The 23604-nt window shown below is 41.2% G+C and overlaps 1 protein-coding gene across 1 annotated transcript in view; it reads left to right on the plus strand.

Moving 5' to 3' along the window:
- LOC116478760 (zinc finger protein 99-like) overlaps window positions 1-23604 on the plus strand; it is a 277198-nt gene that overhangs the window by 248108 nt on the left and 5486 nt on the right. Inside the window, 2 exon segments of the mRNA XM_058424610.1 lie at window positions 16857-16983; window positions 17783-17878. Coding sequence (XP_058280593.1) covers window positions 16857-16983; window positions 17783-17878 — 223 coding nt within the window.

Here is a 23604-nt window from a genome sequence, read left to right on the forward strand (position 1 = left end):
CGCCTGTAGTCCCAGCTACTCGGAGAGGCTGAGGCAGGAGAATGGCGTGAACCTGGGAGGCGGAGCTTGCAGTGAGCCGAGATCGCGCCACTGCACTCCAGCCTGGGCGACAAAGCGAGACTCCGTCTCCAAAAAAAAAAAAAGAGCAGAACAATAGTGAAATATAATGAAAAATTAGTGAAAGAAAAATAGTGAGAATCTGTGAAATCAAAAATAGCGCCCCAAATGACAAAAAAAAAAAGTGACCCCAATGAGATGTTGTAAGAACTTGAAAAGTTCTTACCTGGGGCACTCACTGGGGCATAGTTCAGAGTCTCCTGAGAAGGGGTTATTGGGCACTTAAGTGAGGAGAATGGGGTGGGAGAATCTTAAGTGATTGGATGGCCTGACTTGACACATGAATCAGACACATCTGTACCTTGAAAAGATTTGTTCACTTATTTTGACCTCAGTTTTTTAACTGTAAATTGCATTTTGTTAGTAGGGATTGAAAGGTAAGAAAATACTTACCAAGGGCAAAAAAGAGATGGGTTTCAGAATAAAATTAATATTGAATTGTATATTCCATTTGTTAAAAATTTTCATTTACCTTTTTCCCAGAATGACTTTAGGAATTTTCTCTGGTGTGTTTTTTATGGTGGGGTGATTTTAAACAGAATTTCAAGGCTTGACTCTTCAAATGCTACCAAGGAAGAAAAATAGGGAAAATCTCTCTTCCATTCTGGCTTCAGAAAATGCACACATTTCCACAAGAAAAGGTGGTAGGTAATTGGTGAGTTCCTTAGATTCATGAAAACATCAGTTCCTCCTTTTGCAGGGTAAATTTCTAACAGTGACTCTGTCTCTATTCTGTTACATTGCTATCTGAGTTTCATGCTAAATTTATGAGCTGGAACTTTGTACCTTCTAGAAATGTTCCCATATGACTAATTGTTTACTACATGATTTTTTTTTTTTTTTTTAAATGGAGTTTCACTCTTGTTGCCCAGACTGGAGTGCAATGGCACAATCTCGGCTCACCGTAACCTCTGCCTCCTGGGTTCAAGTGATTCTCCTGCCTCAGCCTCCCAAGTATCTGGGATTACAGATATGTGCCACCACGCCTGATTAATTTTGTATTTTTAGTAGAGACGGGGGTTTCCCCATGTTGGCCATGATGGTCTCGAACTCCCAGCCTCGGGTGATCTGCCCGCCTCAGCCTCCCAAAGTGCTGGGATTACAGGTGTGAGCCACCGTGCCTGGCCTACTACATGATTTTTAATGGAAATAGTAAAATAATACATTTATTTTCTGAAAGGAATAGATACTTTTGCTTCTCTTATTGAGATATAAAATGTAAGCACCTTAAAATTTCCTTCCCTTATATGAACACTGTGTTAGAGTAATTTCGCTGAATTTTTCAAACACTTACTTTCAAAAACCAAGTGAATAACTGACATGAAAATTAAAGCCTGAGCCCAGTGACTCTAAGCTAAGGCTAATACTGAGCCTGCAAAAGGAGGTTATTAAAGGATCACTTAGTTTTTTCTGGGGAGTCTTCTCTGCAGATATCCCAGTCTGCTCACCCCAGTCATGGAAGGAGACTTTATCCTGAGGGAAGCCATAGAGCCCTGGAAAGCTGGGGACCCACAGGCAGATGCAGTTAAGGTTAAGATGAAAGGGGATTGGGAGGGTCTTACTGAAGATGAAATTGTTATTGTTTTGAGATAGTTTCTGGACTTTGTAAAATAAAACAAAGTTAGATTTATGTTGAAAAAAGAATTGAATTCCTAAAGGGTATTGCAACAGGAGGAAGTACCAACTATAAGATCTTTAAGGATTGCTAAGTTTAGGCAGACAAGGGCCTTGTTTCATATGGAAGAGCAAACAATATTAGAGAGGAGGTCAGAGGGGATGGCAAATGGAGGGTGAAAGAAGGAGATTTTAGATCAGAGAATGTTTTACCCTGAAGTCATCATGTTCTTAGGAACTACATAAAATAGGGTTGTATGTTGACTCAGACTGAGGGTAGCTCAAAGTTCAGAAGCCTGTTGAAAGGAAATAAACTTAAGTAATGTTTGATTAAGAAATATTTTAGGTTGACCACTGAAAACAAGTTCAGCTGATTTGTTTATTTTTATTATTATTATTTTTTGAGACAGAGTCTCACTCTGTCACCGAGGCTGGAGTGCAGTGGCGCGATCTTGACTCACTGCAACCTCCACCTCCTGGGTTCAAGCTATTCTCCTGCCTCAGCTTCCTAAGGAGCTGGGACTACAGGCATCTGCCACCACGCCTGGCTAATATTTTTAGTAGAGACTGTGTTTCACCATATTGGCCAGGCTGGTCTCGAACTCCTGACCTTTTGATCTGCCTGCCTCAGCCTCCCAAAGTGCTGGGATTATGGGTGTGAGCTACCGCGCCCGGCCCAATTTATTTATTTATTTTTTAATGAGAAAAAGGAGATAATGTGCAGAGTCTGCGTCTGGCTATGTGATAGGTAAGAAAAGAGAGCACCATCCAAGTCAAAATGGAAAGGGTGTTTCTTTCCAGAAACTGTTCCTGGAGCACAAAAAGAATGGAGAATTTTATTATTCACAGCTATTTACCAGGATTATCTATATGCTTTATCTTTCCCCACCTCTTTTCTTTCTTTCTTTTTTTTTTTTTTTTTTTTTTTTTTATAGAGTTTTTCTCTTGTTGCCCAGGCTTAAGTGCAGTGGCACAATCTTGGCTCACCACAACCTCCACTTCCTGGGTTTGAGCGATTCTCCTGCCTCAGCCTCCTGAGTAGCTGGGATTACAGGCATGCGCCACCACGGCCAGCTAATTTTTTTGTATTTTTAGTAGAGACGAGGTTTCTTCATGTTGTTCAGGTGGGTCTCGAACTCCCAACCTCAGGTGATCGCCCACCTCGGCCTCCCAAAGTGCTGGGATTACAGGCGTGAGCCACTGTGCCCAGCCTCCCCACCTCTTTTCTTTGTCCTATACGTTTCTTCCATTTAACTTTTCCTGGATTGTATCTTTTCTAATAAACTGATAAATGTAACTACAGTGTTTTCCTGAGTTCTGTGACTAGCTCTATAAAATTATTCAATTTGAGGAATGTTGTGAGAGTCCCCAGTTTTTAAACAGTAGCTTGGAAGCAAAGATGGGCCCGTGGGGTTTGTGACTGGCTTTTACAGTAAGAACAATGTTGTGAGACTGGCCCTGAATCAGGGTATGTGCTGACTCTGGGTAGTGTCAGAATTCACATGTCAGACAGTGGTGTTGGAGAATTGCTTGGTGTTTAGCAAACTCTCCAAATTTGGTTCCAGCTGAGAGATATCACAGAGGCCTGGTCCGGAATGGATCTCTGGGTGTCTGGGAATGGGAGGCTCTGCTTTTCTCTACACAGGCCGTCACACTGCCCATTACCCTGTGATTTCAGGTCTCCTCCAAGAGTGAGAGAGGATAAAAATTAGAGGAAAAAAGTTCTGATAACAGACTGCCTTTTTCTTTGTTTTTTTTTTTTTCTTAATTTAAGTTCTAGGACACATGTGCACAACGTGCAGGTTTGTTACATATGTATACATGTGCCATGTTGGTGTGCTGCACCCATTAACTCATCATTTACGTTAGGTATTTCTCCTAATGCTATCCCCCCACCCCATGAGAGGCCCCAGTGTGTGATGTTCCCCACCCTGTGTCCAAGTGTTCTCATTGTTCAATTCCCACCTATGAGTGAGAACATGTGAACAGACCGCCTTTTTCCACTGCTGCCATTACAGGATTCCCACCTTCTTACAAGCATATCCACTAGACATTGACTTATCCACACCCCTCTTAGAACTAGGTAACACCCTCAGGAATTTCATTACGGCATTTTTGATCCTAGTGTTTCCTGCCAAATCTCACTCAAGTGTCTACAAGTCTCCTGGCATATCCCAACCCCCAGACGCTGAATCTGCAGCAGCAACCTGTTTTTTCCACCAACATGAGGTTCTGGACAACCTGTCCATAATATCATCTGCCAGCATGAACCCAAAAATTAATCAGAGTAGAGCCGTACCTGGGCCGCTATCTGTAGCACAAACCAGTCCTTCCACTTGCATTGCACTCTCTTTCACCATAGAGTTTTTTTGTTTTAACTTTTATTTTTGATTCAGGAGTACATGTGCAGGTTTGTTACATAGAGGAAATTGTGTCGGGGGGTTGGTGTGCAGATTATTTTGTCACTGAGGTATTAAGCACAGCACCACACAGGTATTATTTTTCTGATCCTCTTTGTCCTCCACCCTTAACTAGAAGGGTGTCTGTTGTTCCCCTCTTTGTGTTCTTATTATTTAGCTCTTACTAATAAATGAGAGCATGCATTTGGTTTTCTCTTTCTGCATTAGTTTTCTAAGGATAATGGTCTCCAGCTCCATCTATGTTGCTGCAAATGACATAATCTTGTTCGCTTTTTATGGCAATGTAGTATTGCATGATGTTTATATACCATGTTTTGTTTTTACTAAATACCTTATTTTCTTTTTCTTTTCTTTTCTTTTTTTTTTTTTTTTGAGATGGAGTCTCACTCTGTTGCCCAGGCTGGAGTGCAGTGGCGCAATCTCAATTCAGTGCAGTGGCGCAATCTCAGCTCAGCTCAAACTCCGCCTCCCGGGTTCCCACCATTCTCCTGCCTCAGCCTCCCGAGTAGCTGGGACTACAGGCGCCCGCCTCCAAGCCTGGCTAATTTTTTGTATTTTTAGTAGAAATGGGGTTTCACCATGTTAGCCAAGATGGTCTCGATCTCCTGACCTCGTGATCCGCCCGCCTCGGCCTCCCCAAGTGCTGGGATTACAGGCGTGAGCCACTGCGCCCGGCCACTTTATTTTATTTTTCGGAAATGGGTCTCTGTCACCCAGGCTGGAGTACAATGACATGATCTCGGCTTATTGCAGCCTCAAATTCCTGGGCTCAAGCAGTTCTTCTACTTCAGCCCCCTAACTAGCTGGGACTACAGGTGTGTGCCACCAAGCCCAGCTAATTTTTCTTCCTGTATTTTTTGTTGAGATAGGGTTTTGCCATGTTGTTTAGGGTGGTCTTGAACTCCTGAGCTCAGGCAATTTAACTGCCTCAGCCTCCCAGAGTGCTGGAACTACAGGCATGAGCCACCAAACCTTACCTGTACCATGTTTTCTTTATCCAGTTTACCACTGATAGGTATTTAGGTTGATTCCATGTCTTTGCTATTTTGAATAGTGCTTCAGTGAACGTGCATGTACATGTGTCTTTATGACAGAATAATTTTTTTTTTTTTGGAGACTGAGTTTCGCTCTTTTTGCCCAGGCTGGAGTGCAATGGCGCGATCTCGGCTCACTGCAACCTCTGCCTTTCAGGTTCAAGTAATTCTCCTACCTCAGCCTCCCAAGTAGTTGGGATTACAGGCATGCACCACCACGCCCGGCTAATTTTGTATTTTTAGTAGAGACGGGGTTTCTCCATGTTGAGGCTGGTCTCGAACTCCTGACCTCAGGTGATCCGCCCACCTCAGCCTCCCAACGTGCTGGGATTACAGGCATGAGCCGCCGCGTCCGGCCGACAGAATAATTTTTATTTCTTTGGGTATATACCCATTTATGAGGTTGCTGGGTCAAATGATAATTCTGTTTTTAGTTCTGTGAGGAATCGCCACACTGCTTTTCACAATGGTTGAACTAATTTACACTCCCAGCAGCAGCGCATACCCTTTTCTCTGCAACTTTGCTAGCATCTGTTATTTTTTGACTTTGTAATAATAGCCATTTTGACTGATACGAGATGGTGTCTCATTGTGGTTTTTCTTTGCTTTTCTGTAGTGATGAGTATTTTTTTCATAGGCTTGTTAGCTACATATATATCTTATTTTGGAAAAAGTTTGCTCATGTTTTTTGTTTACTTTTTTTTTTTTAATTGAGACGAAGCCTCACTCTGTCACCCGGGCTAAAGTGCAGTGGCATAATCTCAGCACACTGCAACCTTTGCCTCCTGGGTTCAAGTGATTCTCCTGCCTCAGCCTCCTGAGTGGATGGAATTACAGGCGCCTGCCACCACACCCAGCTAATTTTTTTATTTTTAGTAGAGATGAGGTTAACCATGTTAGCCAGGCTGGTCTCAAACTCCTGACCTCAAGTGATCTTCCCTCCTTGGCGTCCCAAGATGCTGGGATTACAGGCATCAGCCTTTAATCTTACTCTTAGCCTTTTGTCTACTAGGTTTTAGTTTTGTTTTGTTTTTGAGAGGGAGTTGCACTCTTGTTGCCCAGGCTGTAGTGCAATGGCACAATCTCGGCACACTGCAACCTCTGCCTCGCGGGTTCAAGAGATTGTCCTGCCTCAGCCTCCTGAGAAGCTGAGATTACAGGTGCCCACCACCATGCCCAACTAATTGTGTTTTTAGTAGAGACTGGGTTTCACCCTGTTGGCCAGGCTGGTCTCGAACTCCTGACCTCAGGTGATACACACGCCTCAGCCTCCCAGAGTGCTGGGCTTACAGGCATGAGCCACAGCACCTGGCTGCCTTTTCTTTACTTTTTAAGGAGGTCGTTTGTTTCTTGTAAACTTCAGTTTTTTATGGATTTTAGATATTAGACTTTGTCAAAAGCATAGTTTGCAAATATTTTCTTTTATTCTGTAGGTTGTGTGTTTACTCTGTTGATGATTTCCTTGCTGTGAAGAAGATATTTAATTTAATTAGGTCCCATTTGTCAGTTTTTGCTGTTGTTGCAATTGTTTTTGGTAATTTCATCATAAAATCTTAGTTCCCGTGTGTAAAATGGTATTTTCTAGGTTATCTTCAAGGGTTTCTTATAATTTCAAGTTTTACATTTAAGGCTTTAATTCATCTTGAGTTGATTTTTGTATATGATGTAAGGAAGGAGTCAGTTTCAATTTTCTACATAGTGCTAGGTGGTTATCCCAGTACCATTTATTAAATAGGGATTTCTTCCCACATTCCTCTTATTAGTTTTGTCAAAGATCAGATGGTTTTAGGTGTGTGGCATTATTTCTGGGCTCTCTATTCTGTTGCATTGGTCTGTGAGTCTGTTTCTTGTACCAGTATTATGTGGCTTCGGTTACTGTAGCCCTGTTGCATAGTTTGAAGTCAGGTAATGTAATGCCTCCAGCTTTGTTCTTTTTGCTTAGGATTGCCTTGGCTACTCAGGCTCTTTTTTGGTTCCACATGAATTTTAAAATAGTTTTTTATAGTTCTGTTAAAAATGTTTTTGGTAGTTTGATAAGAATAGCATTAAATCTGTTGTTTTTGGGTAGTATGGCCATTTTAATGATTTTGATTTTTCTACCTATGAGCATAAAATGGTTTTCCATTTATTTGTGTTATCTCTGACTTTTGTTTTCTTTTTCTTTCTTTCTTTTTTTTTTTTTTTTTGAGTCAGATCCTCACTCTGTCGCCTAGGCTGGAGTGCAATGGCACAATCTGGGCTCACTGCACCCTCTGTCTTCTGGGTCCAAGCGATTCTCCTGCCTCAGCCTCCTGAATAGCTGAGATTACAGGCACCCACCACCATGCCCAGCTCATTTTTGTATTTTTAGTAGAGATGGGGTTTCACCATGTTGGCCAGGCTGGTCTCTAACTCCTGACCTCAAATGATCTACCCGCCTCGGCATCCCAAAGTGCTGGGATTACAGGTGTAAGCCACCGTGCCTGGCCTATTTATAGTGTCTTTCATTTCACTAAATCAGAATGCTGCTATTATAGGACAAATAAACACAGATGATTTGGCCACCCAAAAACCATAATAGCTCTTTAGTTAGCTATGTGGCAAGCTTAAATATATTCCAGTATATGAACAAAGTCAGATTATAAATCTTCATCAAAAAGTGCTGGTGGAAATTGTGAGATGTATTTCAATATGGAACCCCCATTCAATGGCTAGGAGATGAGAGAGCAGCAGAGATGGAAGAGAAACCTAAAATTCTGCTGAGAATATGCCCCTTTTCTTCATAATGCTCATGTTTCTCATGCTGAGAGTAGCTGTGTACTTTGCTTGTTGAGAGAGAAATTCTTTTTAAGATAATATTTTCTGGCTGACTTGATCAATCTTATATCTAAACTAAGTTTTTACTTAAGATGGTTTTAACTTCTTTTTTCCTCTCAGCATAATCTTGCTCAGACTGAGAGCTGGTTTACTATCCAGTGCTTTGGGTGTCTGCATTTAAGTACAGACATTCCCTGATGTCTGTAAAAGAGGTGGGCTGTCACAGTGAGAACTTTTGGAGCTATCTCTGTCTGGACTCATGTTGGAAATCCAGCAGTGGTTTTTCCATGTCACCATTGTAAATAAAAACTGAGGCTGAATTACTGTTCCAATTTCCACTAATGTGAAGGTGCAGTTCTCCCCAGGAGGCCTGCAGGCTTTTCTCCTGCAGCTCAGGCTTCCGTCTCTGAGGTGACACTGGAGTGCTGCTGTGGCAGTTGTGGTTTACCTAAGATGGAAGCTTTCAGCTGTGAGCGCTGCCTTAATGGCAGATGGTAGGGATCAAGAGAGGACACCAGCTAACAGGAGAGTGCAAGCAGGAGAGCTGTAGCCCCAGTGCTCAGGGAGTAGAGAGCCACTGCTTTAAAATGTGAATAGCCAAAAAGCACCCTATTTAACCATTTTTGTAGGAGATTGAGAGCCTACCTTCAGCAGGCACTTGGCTTCAAGTTGCAAAATTACCTCCTTTCATGAAGATATGAAAAGTTTATTTTGTCATTGAACATAACTGATTAGCCTACATGGCTAGCCTTTTCAATTACCAGGTGAATTTAGGAAGAACTATGTATGACATGGTGCTATAAATTTTTCTATTTGTTAACTAATTAAGGTGACCATCGTTTTGTCTTTGCAGTCTCTTAAGCAGACTGACTGTGATGCATGTCACGTTCAGGTTTAATTGTGTAATACAACAGTTTTATGTCTGTTCTATTATTGTGGAGTTTCTCCGGGGCTGAGGAAAATTTGTCTTTTATGTTTCAAAAAAACTCTAGAATTATCAGACATGTTACAAAAATATAAGGTGCCACCCGAGCTTTAAGCTAGAGGAAACTTTCCCTCTCAGGCTATCATTCAACTCACAACTGTGCTGCAAAATGCATGCTGTCCCCCAAATATGCAGGCAGAATTATTTCTCTGCCAATTTGGTATCTATAGTCCTCCACAGTAACTTTTAGAGAGGCTAGATCAGAATTCTACAAACTTCACAGGGCAGCAAACAACCATTTTACCTTTTTCAATGACTCTTGTATCTTCAGATCTGAAACTGATTCACAGACCATGGGGCCCAGAAACCCAGTCACAGTAACGTGTGCATTGAATAGAGACGTACACGTGGGAATCTCTACTTCCTTTTTCTTCCTCTTGTTAAAATGCCCACCAATGTGCAGGGAACACCTGCCGCTACTCCATCCATTCAGGACCTAAAGCTGCAACTTCAAATTCTGAATCCAGATTTTCAGATTTGAGAAAAAAGAAAAACTTTCTTTCTGAGAGATGCAAGTCCTTTTAGTTGTCAAACTTACAGAGACATTAAAATGAGAGTAGAATTCTCTTTCTCTCTCTTTCTTTTTTTTTTTTGAGACAGAATTTCGTTCTTGTTGCCCAGGCTGGAGTGCAGTGGCGCCATTTCAGCTCACTGCAACCCCCGCCTCCCGGGTTCAAGTGATTCTCCTGGCTCGGCCTCCCAAATAGCTAGGATTACAGGCATGTGCCACCATGCCAGGCTAATTTTGTATTTTAGTAGAGATGGGGTTTCTCCATGTTTGTCAGGCTGATCTTGAACTCCCAACCTCAGGTGATCCACCCTCCTCCCAAAGTGCTGGGATTACAGGCGTGAGCTACCGCACCCTGCCCTCTTTTTGTTTTTTGAACTATGTATTCATCTTTTGAAGCTGTTCACTATTGCCACAAGTAGCTATGTATTAATAATGCCACACTGGACACTATAACTTGTACCTTAAAACTTAATGGTGTATATCCAATCAATAATCATTGTTATTCCTGTAAATAAATAAAAATTTCTGACAGACAACTTTGTATCAACTCACTCTCTGTCCATCTTTTTTAGCCTTTACAAATCAACTTGTAATCACACTGCTAATCAAGTATATATTTCAGGCAACTTGAATATTTGCTCCCAGGTTACACTTCTCAAGCTTGGCCCAAATAAACTGTCAACTTATATCTATGTTTCCTCAGCTTTTTCCTAGGTAGACATATTATTTAGAATGTGCCAGAGCAGGCTGGGCGCAGTGGCTCACTCCTGTAATCCCAGCACTTTTGGAGGCCGAGGCGGACGGATCACAAGGTCAGGACTTCGAGACCAGCCTGGCCAATATGGTGAAACCCCGTCTCTACTAAAAATACAAAAATTGGGCCGGGTGCGGTGGCTCACGCCTGTAATCCCAGCACTTTGGGAGGCCGAGGCGGGCGGATCACGAGGTCAGGAGATCGAGACCATCCTGGCTAACACGGTGAAACCTCGTATTTACTAAAAATACAGAAAAATTAGCTGGGCGTAGTGGCGGGCGCCTGTAGTCCCAGCTACTTGGGAGGCTGAGGCAGGAGAGTGGCGTGAACCTGGGAGGCAGAGCTTGCAGTGAGCCGAGATTGCGCCACTGCACTCCAGCCTGGGCGACAGAGCAAGACTCCATCTCAAAAAAAAAAAAAAAAATACAAAAATTAGCTGGGCATGGTGGCAGATGCCTGTAGTCATAGCTACTTGGGAGGCTGAGGCAGGAGAATCTCTTGAACCCAGGAGGTGGAGGTTGTAGTGAGCTGAGATCGGGCCACTGCACTCCAGCCTGGGAGACAGAGCCAGACTCTGTCTCAAAAAAAAAAAAAAAAGAATGTGCCAGAGCAGCCTCTATGAGGGGATCTCTGCTTGCTCTAACACCCAAGGATGCAGAGCCATGTTGATCCCACCTGGAATCCGCACATAAGGTCTAGCCTGTGCCTAAGATTTACAGGACAGGGCCGGACTTCGAATTGAGAATGTACAGAAAACTAACAAGACATTTTCTGTATTGCGAGATGTCAACATAGACATCTTAAATCTTTCCTTTGAGAGTGTGGCTCTTTGAGCTTTTCAGATCTTCTCCAGTGACCTGTTACAGGTATGTGAGAGACTCCAGGTATAAATAAAATCTGAAGACAGGATCTGTAAGTATAAGCAGGCATCTTAGGAGTGAGAGATCAAGGCTACAGAGTATCCAGAGCCATGACCACAGCTATACCTACCTGTAAATTGTGATACTGGAGTAGAGTATTGTTACTTCTCTTACCCAAGAGCTGACAAATCAGGAGAGGTGATCTAAATTCTGGAGCTTAGCTAGGGCAGTTCCATTTTCTTTTTTTTTTTTTTTTTGAGATGGAGTCTCGCTCTGTCACCCAGGCTCACTGCAAGCTCCGCCTCCCGGGTTCACGCCATTCTCCTGCCTCAGCCTCTCCAAGTAGCTGGGACTACAGGCGCCCGCCACCACGCCCGGCTAATTTTTTGTATTTTTTGTATTTTTAGTAGAGACGGGGTTTCACCGTGGTCTCTATCTCCTGACCTCGGGATCCGCCCACCTCGGCCTCCCAAAGTGCTGGGATTACAAGCGTGAGCCACCGCGCCCGGCCTCCATTTTCTATTTATAATCAACCTGAGTCTCTTCTGCTTGACTTATCATTGGGTCATTAGCCCAGAGTCACTGGAAACCCTCTCACAATCACCTAGGCATCTTTGAGACATTTGAGGATGTCCAGAGCAGAACTGTGTTAGGCTGACATGAGTAGTTAATTCTACTTCTGTCTCAGTGTAAGAGAGATAAGTCATCCTGTGTTTGTTCCTACCCTCATACAAGAGATATCTTTGGTTGGTACCCAGATGAGAGTTTCTCCAATTTTTTGGTACTTGGGTGAAACACAAGAAGGAGGTCCTGAGACTCAAACAGGTAAACTAATAGCTTCCATTTCATATGGCCATTAAAAAAATAGATGAAGCAGTTACGGTCCCTACCACCCAGGAACTTAAAGTCTAGACTAGCAACTGGGTACGTGGTTGAATTAAACATCATCATATGGTTGGTACAATAAACAGATGTGTGCAGAAACACTTGGGCTTTATTTGGACTACTTTCTTTATATTCTTGTGACTTCTGTCATCACCTGAAGGGATGTTTATGAACAGAAGAATTGTTATTTCTTTTACTTTGGTAGAATACATATATTTTAATAAAATTACCCTAGGAACTAGTTTAAATTGCCTATTAGTACATGTCATAAAATTGACAGGACAGTAGCCAAAAAAATATTTAAATTACACAAACTCTGGGATTTAAATTTCTCTTAGGTAAGCTTAGCAAAAACAGAACTGGAAGTACACCTAGTAGCATAGAGAACAGAATTCTACACAGGGTCCACTCCCTGGCGCAGTTCTGTTTAGATCCACCATTTTCGGAGGCCTTATTTAGGTCAGGTCCCACCGTAGGGTCTTGCCTCACAGAACTGATTAAAAGAGATTGGAGTTTTGGCTGGTGAATCCTGCTGCCTTTCTAGAGCTGGTGCTCACAATTTTCTGAAACTAAAAAGGTAAATGGAAAAGATTATATTTTTTAGGGTTCTAATTTTTTTGTTTTTTGAGACAGAGTCTTGCTCCGTCGCCCAGGCTGGAGTGCAGTGGCGGGATCTCTGCTCACTGCAAGCTCTGCCTCCCGGGTTGATGCCATTCTCCTGCCTTAGCCTCTCAAGTAGCTGGGACTACAGGCGCCTGCCACGGCTCCCGGCTAATTTTTTGTATTTTTAGTGGAGACGGGTTTCACCGTGTTAGCCAGGATGGTCTCGATCTCCTGACCTCGTGATCCGCCCGCCTCGGCCTCCTAAAGTGCTGGGATTACAGGCGTGAGCCACCGCGCCCGGCCTTAGGGTTCTAATTTTTAAATTTTTTATTAAAACCAGTGTTTGCCGAGACATTCCATTTAGTAACTTGTTTTCTATTCCTGCAGATCCAGTAGTTTCTCCGCAAGTCACAAATAAGTAAATATAAACAAAGTTAGAATTTTTAAAAAATTATATTAACCTCTTCTGTATTCCTCTCATCTGTCTACATTTAGCGTTATTCTATACATTTTTAAAAAATCAATGACAGGGAAACAGAAGAAGAAATAAAACTGTTGGGCCCTGTATCTAAATCCTAGGAATTATGAAACACTTAGTACCAACTCCCAGGGTGTTATGAGGATTAAGTCACATGATGTGTTATTCCCAGCACAGTGCTTTGTAACATACTCTTGAGCACGTAGTACCTACTTAGTAAACATCGCACAGTGCAAGTGTACGTGTTGTTTTCCAAATGCAAACCTATTCAGACATTGCTGCCTTCTGTTTAGTTTGTAAACTTTAAAGAGCCAGGAAAAAATATACCACTTTATGATGGAGACTGGTTGTCTTTATTTGTACCAGAAGTATTTGTGTTGTGACAAGAGTGCTGAGTGTAAGAGACTGTGAGCTGTGCCTGCTTTCTCTAACTAATGCTAATGTTGAGCACAGAGTGTGCAACATCAGCATTGACAGGGAACTTGTTTAAAACACTCATTTATGGACCCTTTCAAAACATGCAGAATCACATTACATAGAGTGGGGCCAAAATTACCAAGTGATTTATAAGCTCGTTAAAGTTTCAGAGGCAATGCTTGGCTAAGTGGTTATGAGCCTAGGCTTCTAATTAAAATTACATGGTCTATTTGCAGAAATCTCCAGTTGTGCCCTCCCCACAGGTTCTATTTATTGTCCTGGAAGCATCCATGTTGTTTTAATTAAGGGCCTCCTGTGACTCTAAGGTGAGGCCAGAATCAAGTATGAGATGTTTAATGGGAGTTAAGTTCCACCTTTTCACTACACTAAAGGGTGGTCACTGGGCCTGTTCTGTTTGGGTTCGGTAGGGACAGGACAGTGTGGTCCATATTTCCATTTATGTAGCAAAAATTGCTCATTCTGTGACAGGGGAGGGCACCTGAGGACAGGAAAGGAGAAACATTTTTAGCTCCATAGGGCAGCTCATTGTTCTGGAATCTCTTCTCTTATAAAGGAAAGAAATGGATGGTCTTGGTCCTTCTGCCTGTGGGTGTGGTGGTAGCAGGTAAGAAGGTAGTGGTGACACCTTTAAAGGCATATTCTCAAGATGCAGGTGTATAATTTGTCCAGAGAATCTTATCTGAGAAGGCATCCAAGAGAAAGAGGATAAAGAGAAAAAAAATGGCTTTTTTTTCAGCTAAACATTTTTCAAATGAAGAGTCATGTCCACTCTGCCTCCTGGAATGCCATGCGTTTAGTCCTTGCAAAACGTTACTTCTCTACTTGTGCTTTTCATCACTAATGAGTTTGTTTTAACTACTTTTTAAAATTCTTATGATAGTCAAGAATCTTTGAAAAATAATTTCTTTCCTATATACCAGTGCCTTCTCTACATTCTCTACATCATGGATTTTTATATGCCATGCAGGACTCTAATGATGAATTTATGATCTGCAACGTTAAAAATGTGCCACTTGTGGCCAGGCACGGTGGCTGATACCTGTAATCCCAGCACTTTGGGAGGCCAAGGCAGGCAGATCAGGAGTTTGAGACTAGTCTGATCAACATTGGGAAACCTGTCTCTACTAAAAATACAAAAATTAGCCGGGCGTGGTGACACACGCCTGTAATCCCAGCTACTCAGGAGGCTGAGGCAGGAGAATCGCTTGAACCCGGGAGGTGGAGGTTGCAGTGAGCCGAGACGGTGCCCTTGCACTCCAGCCTGGGTGACAGAGCGAGACTCTGTCTCAAACAAACAAGAAAATGTTTCACTTGTGGTTGTTGAATATGGAAAGTTGTGGATACTCAAGATTCCTATTGGGGAAAAGCTGGGGTCCTTACGGAAAAAGTAGAACATGTAATGTTGAGGCTCCATCTGTGTTCTCCATTAGCTCTATGCAGAACAGCTTTAAGAAAATGCTTTTTAAAGGTAAGTTACAGTGGCTCACACCTGTAACCCCAGCACTTTGGGAGGCCAAGGCAGGTGGATCACCTGAGATCAGGAGTTCGAGACCAGCCTGGCCAGCATGCTGAAACCCTGTCTGTACTAAAAATACAAAAAATATCTAGGCGTGGTGTGGGGCACCTGTAATCTCAGCTTCTCGGGAGGCTGAGGCAGGAGAATCGCTTGAACCCGGGAGGTGGAGGTTGCAGTGAGCTGAGATGGCACCATTGCACGCCCGCCTGGGCAACAGAGTGAGACTCCATCTCAAAAAAAAAAAAAAGTTCTGAAAAAATGATTAGGAGATACCTGCTCTCTAGTGTGCTAAAGAAAGTCTGCTTGAAATGGCTATTAAAAATTACAAAAAATGGGAGTTATCTGTGTCTTGATGTTTGCATAAACTGATGTTTCTTTACGGTTAAATTCAGATTATAATTTACTTTGGGGGAGCAATATCACAGCAGTAATGTTGTGTCCTTCTGTGTGCATCAGCATATCATAAAAATGTGTCCTACTGCAGTTGATGTTAATGATTGACTTGGTTAAAGAGCTCTCTGGGCTGGGCGCGTGGCTCACGCCTGTAATCCCAGCACTTTGGGAGGCCGAGGTGGGTGGATCACAAGGTCAGGAGTTTGAGACCAGCCTAGCCAAGATGGTGAAACCCTGTGTCTACTAAAAATACAAAAAATAGCTGGGTGTGGTGGCACGCGCCTGTAGTCACAGCTACCCGGGAGGCTGAGGCAGGAGAATCACTTGAATCCGGGAGGCGAAGGTTGCAGTGAGTCGAGATTGCGCCACTTTACTCCAGCCTTGGTGACAAGAGAGAAACTATCTTAAAAAAAAAAAAAACTATCTGACAGATTTTTTCACTATAGAGTTAACTATTTTTCTCCTCGTTATTAAGTATCTTTATGTAGCTGATGTGCACCAATGATCACATTTAATCTGGCACCTGCCTTTCTTAGATTTTCTCTGCATATATCTATCTTTGGAAAATGAAGGCTCTTGTCTTTGTTTGTAGGCCAGAAAAACTGGGAAAAATACAGGCTCCTCCACTTGCTGAATGTTTGACAAAAGATTCTTTTGGGGCCAAAAACAAGCATTACTGGTGAGCTTGTCAAATTCAGAAACTCAGACTTTATTCCAGATCTTCTAAAATAAATATGTGTAACAAGATCTCCAGTTAATTGTACACATTAAAATTTGAGAGGTGTCTTCTAACTCAACATGTCTTTTTGGTCTGAAAAATGTATAAGACTTAGTCTGTATGATTTAAAAATAGCAGTCAAAAATGTACATGTTTGTTATCATGCCCTTAATTTTATACTTTCTTATCCAGAAAAGTATCCGTCTATGCTGGTGTTGTGGATCTTATGCCATTCTTTTTTCTCAGAGTTTGAGAATACATTAGAGAATATTTCTTTTTCTTTTTTTTTTTTTTTTTTGAGACGGAATCTAGCTCTGTCGCCCAGGCTGGAGTGCAGCAATCTCGGCTCACTGCAAGCTCCACCTCCCAGGTTCACGCCATTCTCCTGCCTCAGCCTCCCAAGTAGCTGGGACTACAGGCACCCGCCACCATGCCCTGCTAATTTTTTGTATTTTTAGTAGAGACGGGGTTTCACCGTGTTAGCCAGGATGGTCTCGATCTCCTGACTTCTTGATCTGCCCCCTCGGCCTCCCAAAGCGCTGGGATTAGAGGGGTGAGCCACCGCGCCTGGCTGAGAATATTTCTGTGTTGAAAATTATTTTATTGAATATGTTCAGTCATCCCTGTAAGTTAGAACCTGTTCTCTTTACTCTCTCATTTCACCTTGAGTCAAATTAAAAATTCTGTCCATGGCCAATTGGGAAATATATATGTATCTTTGTTGTGTTTTTCAGGGATCATTGACATTTAGGGATGTGACCATAGAATTCTCTCTGGAGGAGTGGCAATGCCTGGACACGGCTCAGCAGAATTTATATAGGGATGTTATGTTAGAGAACTACAGAAACCTGGTGTTCCTGGGTAAGGATGATTTTAATTAAACAATTCCTATTATATTCTATAGGTTTCATTTCTCTTTTCTGTAGAATGTGTTTTGGTGATTTATGCTTAGCATAAATAAGTTTCAGATACCTGTTTTCTGAAAACAGGGACTTGTAAGTGTAGAAAAGAATTTTTTTTTTTTTTTTTTTTGAGACAGAGTTTCGCTCTTGTTGCCCAGGCTGTAGTGCAATGGCATGATCTCGGCTCAATACAACCTCCGCCTCCCAGGTTCAAGCAATTCTTCTGCCTCAGCCTACCGAGTAGCTGGGATTACAGGCATGCACCACCACACCCAGCTAATTTTGTATTTTTAGCAGAGATGGGGTTTCTCCATGTTGAGGCTGGTCTCGAACTCCTGACCTCAGGTGATCCGCCTGCCTTGGCCTCTCAAAGTGCTGGGATTACAGGTGTGAGTCACCACGCCTGGCCAGAAAGGAATTTTTTAAAGATGTTTCATTTTTACCTGAACTTTCCACATTTCTGAGCAGATCTGCATTTTTCACTCTAGATTAGTGAAAATTGAAGAAATTAGTGGCATAAAATATAGTTGCCACACCTTAAAATCTCATTGTCACCACCAATTTTTGATTCAGTAGTACCAGGTGGTAAAATTAAGGGACTGTACAAATTGAAAATATTTTCTAAATATTTAGAAATTTGTGTTATAAATTAGTATTGAGGGATCAATTTACTACAATATTCTATTACATTCTCTTTAATGAGCACATTATTTAGGGAATATGAGCAATATTTATGTTATTTATTTTCAATAGAACAGGTATTGCTGTCTCTAAGCTACACTTGATAACTTGTCTGAAGCAAGGGAAAGAGCCTTGGAATATGAAGAGACATGAGATGGTAACTAAACCCCCAGGTATGTGAGAGTGAATACAACAAACAACATGGATGAGACGTCCAGAGGTCAAAGAGAAAGCCAGTTCTCAAAAGGTGACCTGTGAAGCTGTGCTCCAAAGGAATTAGTTTCTGGGAAGACTGAGATTTTTTTAAATTTTGCTCTCACATAGGGCATCTTCTGTCTTATGCTTTAAAATTCTCTAAGGATTCTATTTTCGTTTTGATGATTTCTCTTCAAGTTTACAATGAGAGCCAAAGTCGTGTTCATGGCATATAAGGGACTCCACAATCTGACTGCTTGTCCATATTGGGGACACACAAATATCTGTATAGTTTGGAGAAACTATGTTAAAAGAACCTGGCTCTTTTACCTCACACTTGCTCTATCTCTTACCATGTGATATGTCCAGTTTCTCTTCACTTTCCACTATGATCTTAAGCTTCCTGAGAACACACCAGAAAACAGATACTGGCATACACTTCTTGTACAGTCTGTTCAACTGTGAGCCAAATAAACTTTTTTCTGTTATAAATTTACTCTCAGATATTTCTCTGTATGTAAAATATTGCAGTCTATAATGTTATCTACATTTTTTTCTTTTTTTTTTTGAGACGGAGTCTCGCTCTGTCGCCCAGGCTGGAGTGCAGTGGCGCAATCTCGGCTCACTGCAAGCTCTGCCTCCCGGGTTCACGCCATTCTCCTGCCTCAGCCTCTCCGAGTAGCTGGGACTACAGGCGCCCGCCACCACGCCTGGCTAATTTTTTGTATTTTTTAGTAGAGACGGGGTTTCACCGTGGTCTCGATCTCCTGACCTCGTGATCCGCCCGCCTCGGCCTCCCAAAGTGCTGGGATTACAAGCATGAGCCACCACGCCCGGCCACATTTTCTGTTTTCTTAATCTTTTATATGAATTTTACATTATTTATTATTGAAAATGGGATCTCAGTGTCTGCAACTGTTATGTTGCTATGTATTTCTTGCTTCATTTACCTTTGTCAATATTTATATATTTTGGAGCCTGTACATATAAATATAATAGTTATAGATTCCTGGTAAATTGACCCATTTGATTGATAAATCTTTGTCTCGTACTGGTACTTGACTTAAAGCATATTGTGCCCAATATAATTATGACTACCTCACCCAATTGTGGCTACTATTTGCATGAAATATAGATTTTTTTAAATTCTGTTACTTACAGACTATTTGACTCAGTGCTAAAATTGGTCTCTTGTAGGAACATATTGCATGCTTTTTTCCTTAAGCCACTCAGACATCTTCTTTCTTTTCCTTTTAATTAATTAATTAATGAAAGAGGGTCTCACTCCGTCAACCAGGCTGGTTTGCAATGGTGTAATCATGGCAGTGAACTGCAGCCTCAGCCTCTCAAACTCAGATAATCTTTTAGTATCAACCTCTTAAGTAGCTGGGTTACAGGCCCATGCCATTACACCCAGCTAGTTTTTTGGGGTTTTTTTTTTTGGTAGAGACAGGGTTTTGCTTTGTTGCTCAGGCTGTTCTCAAACTCCTGGAATCAAGTAATCAGCCCACCTTGGCCTCCCAAAGTCCTGGAATTACATTTCTTTTTATTAAATAGTTTAATAAGTTTATATTTAAAATGATTTCTTAAAGAAATAAAGTTACGCCAGGCGTGATGTCTCACGCCTGTAATTCCAGCACCTTGGGAGGCTGAGGCAGGTGGATCACCTGAGGTTGGGAGTTCGAGACCAGCCTGACCAACATGGAGAAACCCTATCTCTGCTAAAAATATAAAATTAGCCGGGCATGGTGGCGCATGCCTGTAATCCCAGCTATTCGGGAGGCTGATGCAGGAGAATCGCTTGAATCCGGGAGGCAGAGGTTGTCGTAAGCCAAGATTGCGCCATTGCACTCCAGCCTGGACAACAACAGTGAAACTCCAACTCAAAAAAAAAAAAAAAAAAAGAAAAAAGAAATAAAGTTATGCCAGGTGCGGTGGCTCGTGCCTGTAATCTCAGCACTTTGGGAGACCGAAGTGGGTGGATCACGAGGTCAGGAGTTTGAGACTAGCCTGGCCAACATAATGAAACCCCGTCTCTACTGAAAATACAAAAATTATCCAGGCATGGTGACACGTGCCTGTAGTCCTAGCTACTTGGGAGGCTGAGGCAGGAGAATCACTTGAACCCGGAGGCGTAGGTTGTGGTGAGCTGAGCTCGTGCCACTGCACTCCACCCTGGGCAATAGAGTGAGTCTCCATCTCAAAAAAAAAAAAAAGAAAAAGAAAAGAAAAGAAATAAAGTTACATACCAGTTTCCTTGTTATGTTTTATTTTTTTTTTTTTTTACATGTTTTTTCTCATTTCTTGTTTAACTATTTTTTGTTTAATTTTGTAGTGGCATACTTTGCTTATTTTTTTTATTTTGTTTTGCATAGTTTCTATAAAATTTTTGTAGTTATGTTGAAAAATGGAGATTATGTGAAACATCTTAAGGTTAAATCATATGTTTTACTCTCATAACTTCAATTGAATACAAAAACTATTTCTATATTTTCCAGTTATTAATATTACAAATTATTTTATATTGTGTATTCAGATTTATGCAGATTTATATTTTGTTTTTATATTCTATAGAAGATTTTAAGGGTATTATGCCTATTATAGTAAGAAATTTTATATGTGTCTGTATATTTACATTTAATAGAAAGCTATGTATTTATATATGGTTTTTTGGTGCTGTCTATCGTCATTTTATTTTTCAACATAAAAGACTCATTTTAGCATTTCTCTTGTTATATATGCACAGTCTCACTCTGTTTTGGGGTTGATCTTGAACTCTTGGTCTCAAGTTTTCCGACTGCCTTGGCCTCCTAAAGGTGTAGGATTACAGGCATGAGCCACTGTGCCTGGCCAACATGTAGCTTTTTTTTTTTTTTTTTTTTAACTGTGCTAGTGGTGATGAACACCCTTACCTTTCATTTTGGAAAGTCTTTATTTTTTATTGTTTTTTAAAGTAAAATAATTTCTGATCAAGTATTATGGATTAAGAATTTTTTTATTACATCAAAATTTGGAAAGCTTTTTTTTCATCTTCAAGTAACCTGTGTACTACTTTATTTTTATTTATTTATTTTATTTTTTCATAAGTTATTGGGGTACAAGTTGTGTTTGGTTACATGAGTAAGTTCTTTAGTGGTGATTTGTGGGATTTTTATACACTCATCACCTGAGCTGTATACACTGCACTCTATTTGTAGTCTTTTATCCCTCGTTTTCCTCCCACTTTTCCCCCCAAGTCCCCAAAGTCCACTGTATCATTCTTTTTTTTTTCTGAGATGGAGTATTTGCTCTGTCACCCAGATTGGAAGGCAGTGGCAGGATCTCAGCTCACTGCAAGCTCTGCCTCCCGGGTTCATGCCATTCTCCTTCCTCAGCCTCCCAAGTAGCTGGGACCACAGGCGCCTGCCACCACGCCTGGCTAATTTTTTTGTATTTTTTAGTAGAGACGGGGTTTCACCGTGTTAGCCAGGATGATCTCGATCTCCTGACTTTGTGATCTGCCCGCCTTGGCCTCCCAAAGTGCTGGGATTACAGGCATGAGCCACCAGGCCTGGCCTCACTGTATTATTATTATGCCTTTGCATCCTCATAGCTTAGCTCCCACATATCAGTGAGAACATATGATATTTGGTTTTCCATTTCTGATTTACTTCACTTAGAAGGATAGCCTCCAATCTCATCCATGTTGCTGTGAATGCCATTAATTTATTCCATTTTATGGCTGAGTAGTGTTCCATTATATATATATATCACAGTTTCTTTATCCACTCATTGGTTAATGGGCATTTGGGTTGGTTCCATGATTTTGCTATTGTGAATTGCACTGCTATAAATGTGTGTGCAAGTATCTTTTTCATATAATGACTTCTTTTCCTCTGGGTATATACCCAGTAGTGGGATTGCTGGATCAAATGGTAGTACAACTTTTACTTCTTTAGGAATCTCCACACTGTTTTCCATAGTGGTTGTACTAGTTTACATTCCCATCAGCAGTGTAGAAGTGTTCCCTGATCACAGCATCCACACCAATATCTACTGTTTTTTGATTTTTTTTTTTTATTGTGGCCATTCTTGCAAGAGTAAGGTGGTATCCTTTGGTGGTTTTGATTTGCATTTCCCTGGCCATTAGCAATGTTGAGCATTTTTTCATATGTTTCTTGGCCATTTGTATATCTTCTGTTGAAAATTGTCTATTTGTGTCCTTAGCTCAGTTTTGATGGGATTGTTTTTTTTTTCTTGCTGATTTGTTTGAGTGCATTGTAGATTCCAGATATTACTTCTTTGTCAGGTGTATAGATTGTGAAGATTTTCTCCTACTCTGTGGGTTGTCTGTTCACTCTGGTGTTCCTTTTGCCATGCAAAAGTCCCTATTTTGACACTATTCCACAAGACAGAGAGAAAACCCTCCCTAATTTATGTTTGTTTTAATTGCATTTGCTTTTGGGTTCTTGATTATGAAATCCTTGTCTAAGCCAGTGTCTAAAAGGGTTTTTCCAATGTTATCTTCTAGAATTTTTATACTTTCAGGTCTTAGATTTAAGTCCTTAATCCATCTTGTGTTGATTTTTGTATAAAGTAAAATATGAGGATCCAGTTTTATTCTCCTACATGTGGGTAGCCAATTATCCCAGCACCATTTGTTGAAAAGAGTCCCTGGCCAGGCGCGGTGGCTCATGCCTTTAATCCCAGCACTTTGGGAGGCTGAGACGGGTGGATCATGAGGTCAGGAATTTGAGACCAGCCTGGCCAATGTGGTGAGACCCCATCTCTACTAAAAATACAAAAATTAGCCGGGTGCAGTGGTGGGCACCTGTAATCCCAGCTACTTGGGAGGCTGAGGCAGGAGAATTGCTTGAATCCAGGAGACAGAAGTTGTGGTGAGCCAAGATCGCACCACTGCACTCCAGTCTGGGCAACAGAGCAAGACTCCATCTCAAAAAAGAAAAAAAGAAAAGAGTATACTTTTCCTACTTTATGTTTTTGTTTGCTTTGTCGAAGTTCAGTTGGCTATAATATTTGGGTTTATTTCTGGGTTCTCTATTCTGTTCCATTGGTTTATGTGCCTATGTTTATACCAGTACCATGCTGTTTTTGTGACTATGGCTTTATAGTATAGTTTGAAGTCAGGTAGTGTGATGCCTTCAGATTTGTTCTTTTTGCTTAGTCTTGCTTTGGCTATGCAGGCTCTTTTTTTTGTTCCATATGAATTTTAGAATAATTTTTTCTAATTCTGTGAAGAATGACGGTGGTATTTTGATGGAAATTGCATTTAATTTGTAGATTGCTTTTGGCAGTATGGTCGTTTTCACAATATTGATTCTACCCATCCATGAGCATGGACTGTGTTTCCATTTATTTGTGTCATCTGTGATTTCTTTCAGCAGTGTTTTGTAGTTTTCCTTGTAGAGGTCTTTTACCTCCTTGGTTAGGTATATTCCTAAATTTTTTTTTCTATCACAGCTATTGTAAAAGGGGTTGAGTTTTGATTTGACTCTCTGCTTCATCGCTGTTGGTGTATAGAAGAGCTACTGATTTGTATACATTAATTTTGTATCTGAAAACTTTGCTGAATTATTTTATCACTTCTAGGAGCTTTCTTGAAAAGTCTAGGGTTTTCAAAGTAAATATCATCAGCAAACAGTGACAGCTTTACTTCCTCTTTACCAATTTTGATGCCTTTTATTTTTTCTCTTTTCTGCTTGCT

The sequence above is a fragment of the Hylobates moloch genome, unplaced genomic scaffold (assembly GCF_009828535.3).
Source record: "Hylobates moloch isolate HMO894 unplaced genomic scaffold, HMol_V3 SCAFFOLD_12, whole genome shotgun sequence".
Taxonomy (NCBI): domain Eukaryota; kingdom Metazoa; phylum Chordata; class Mammalia; order Primates; family Hylobatidae; genus Hylobates; species Hylobates moloch.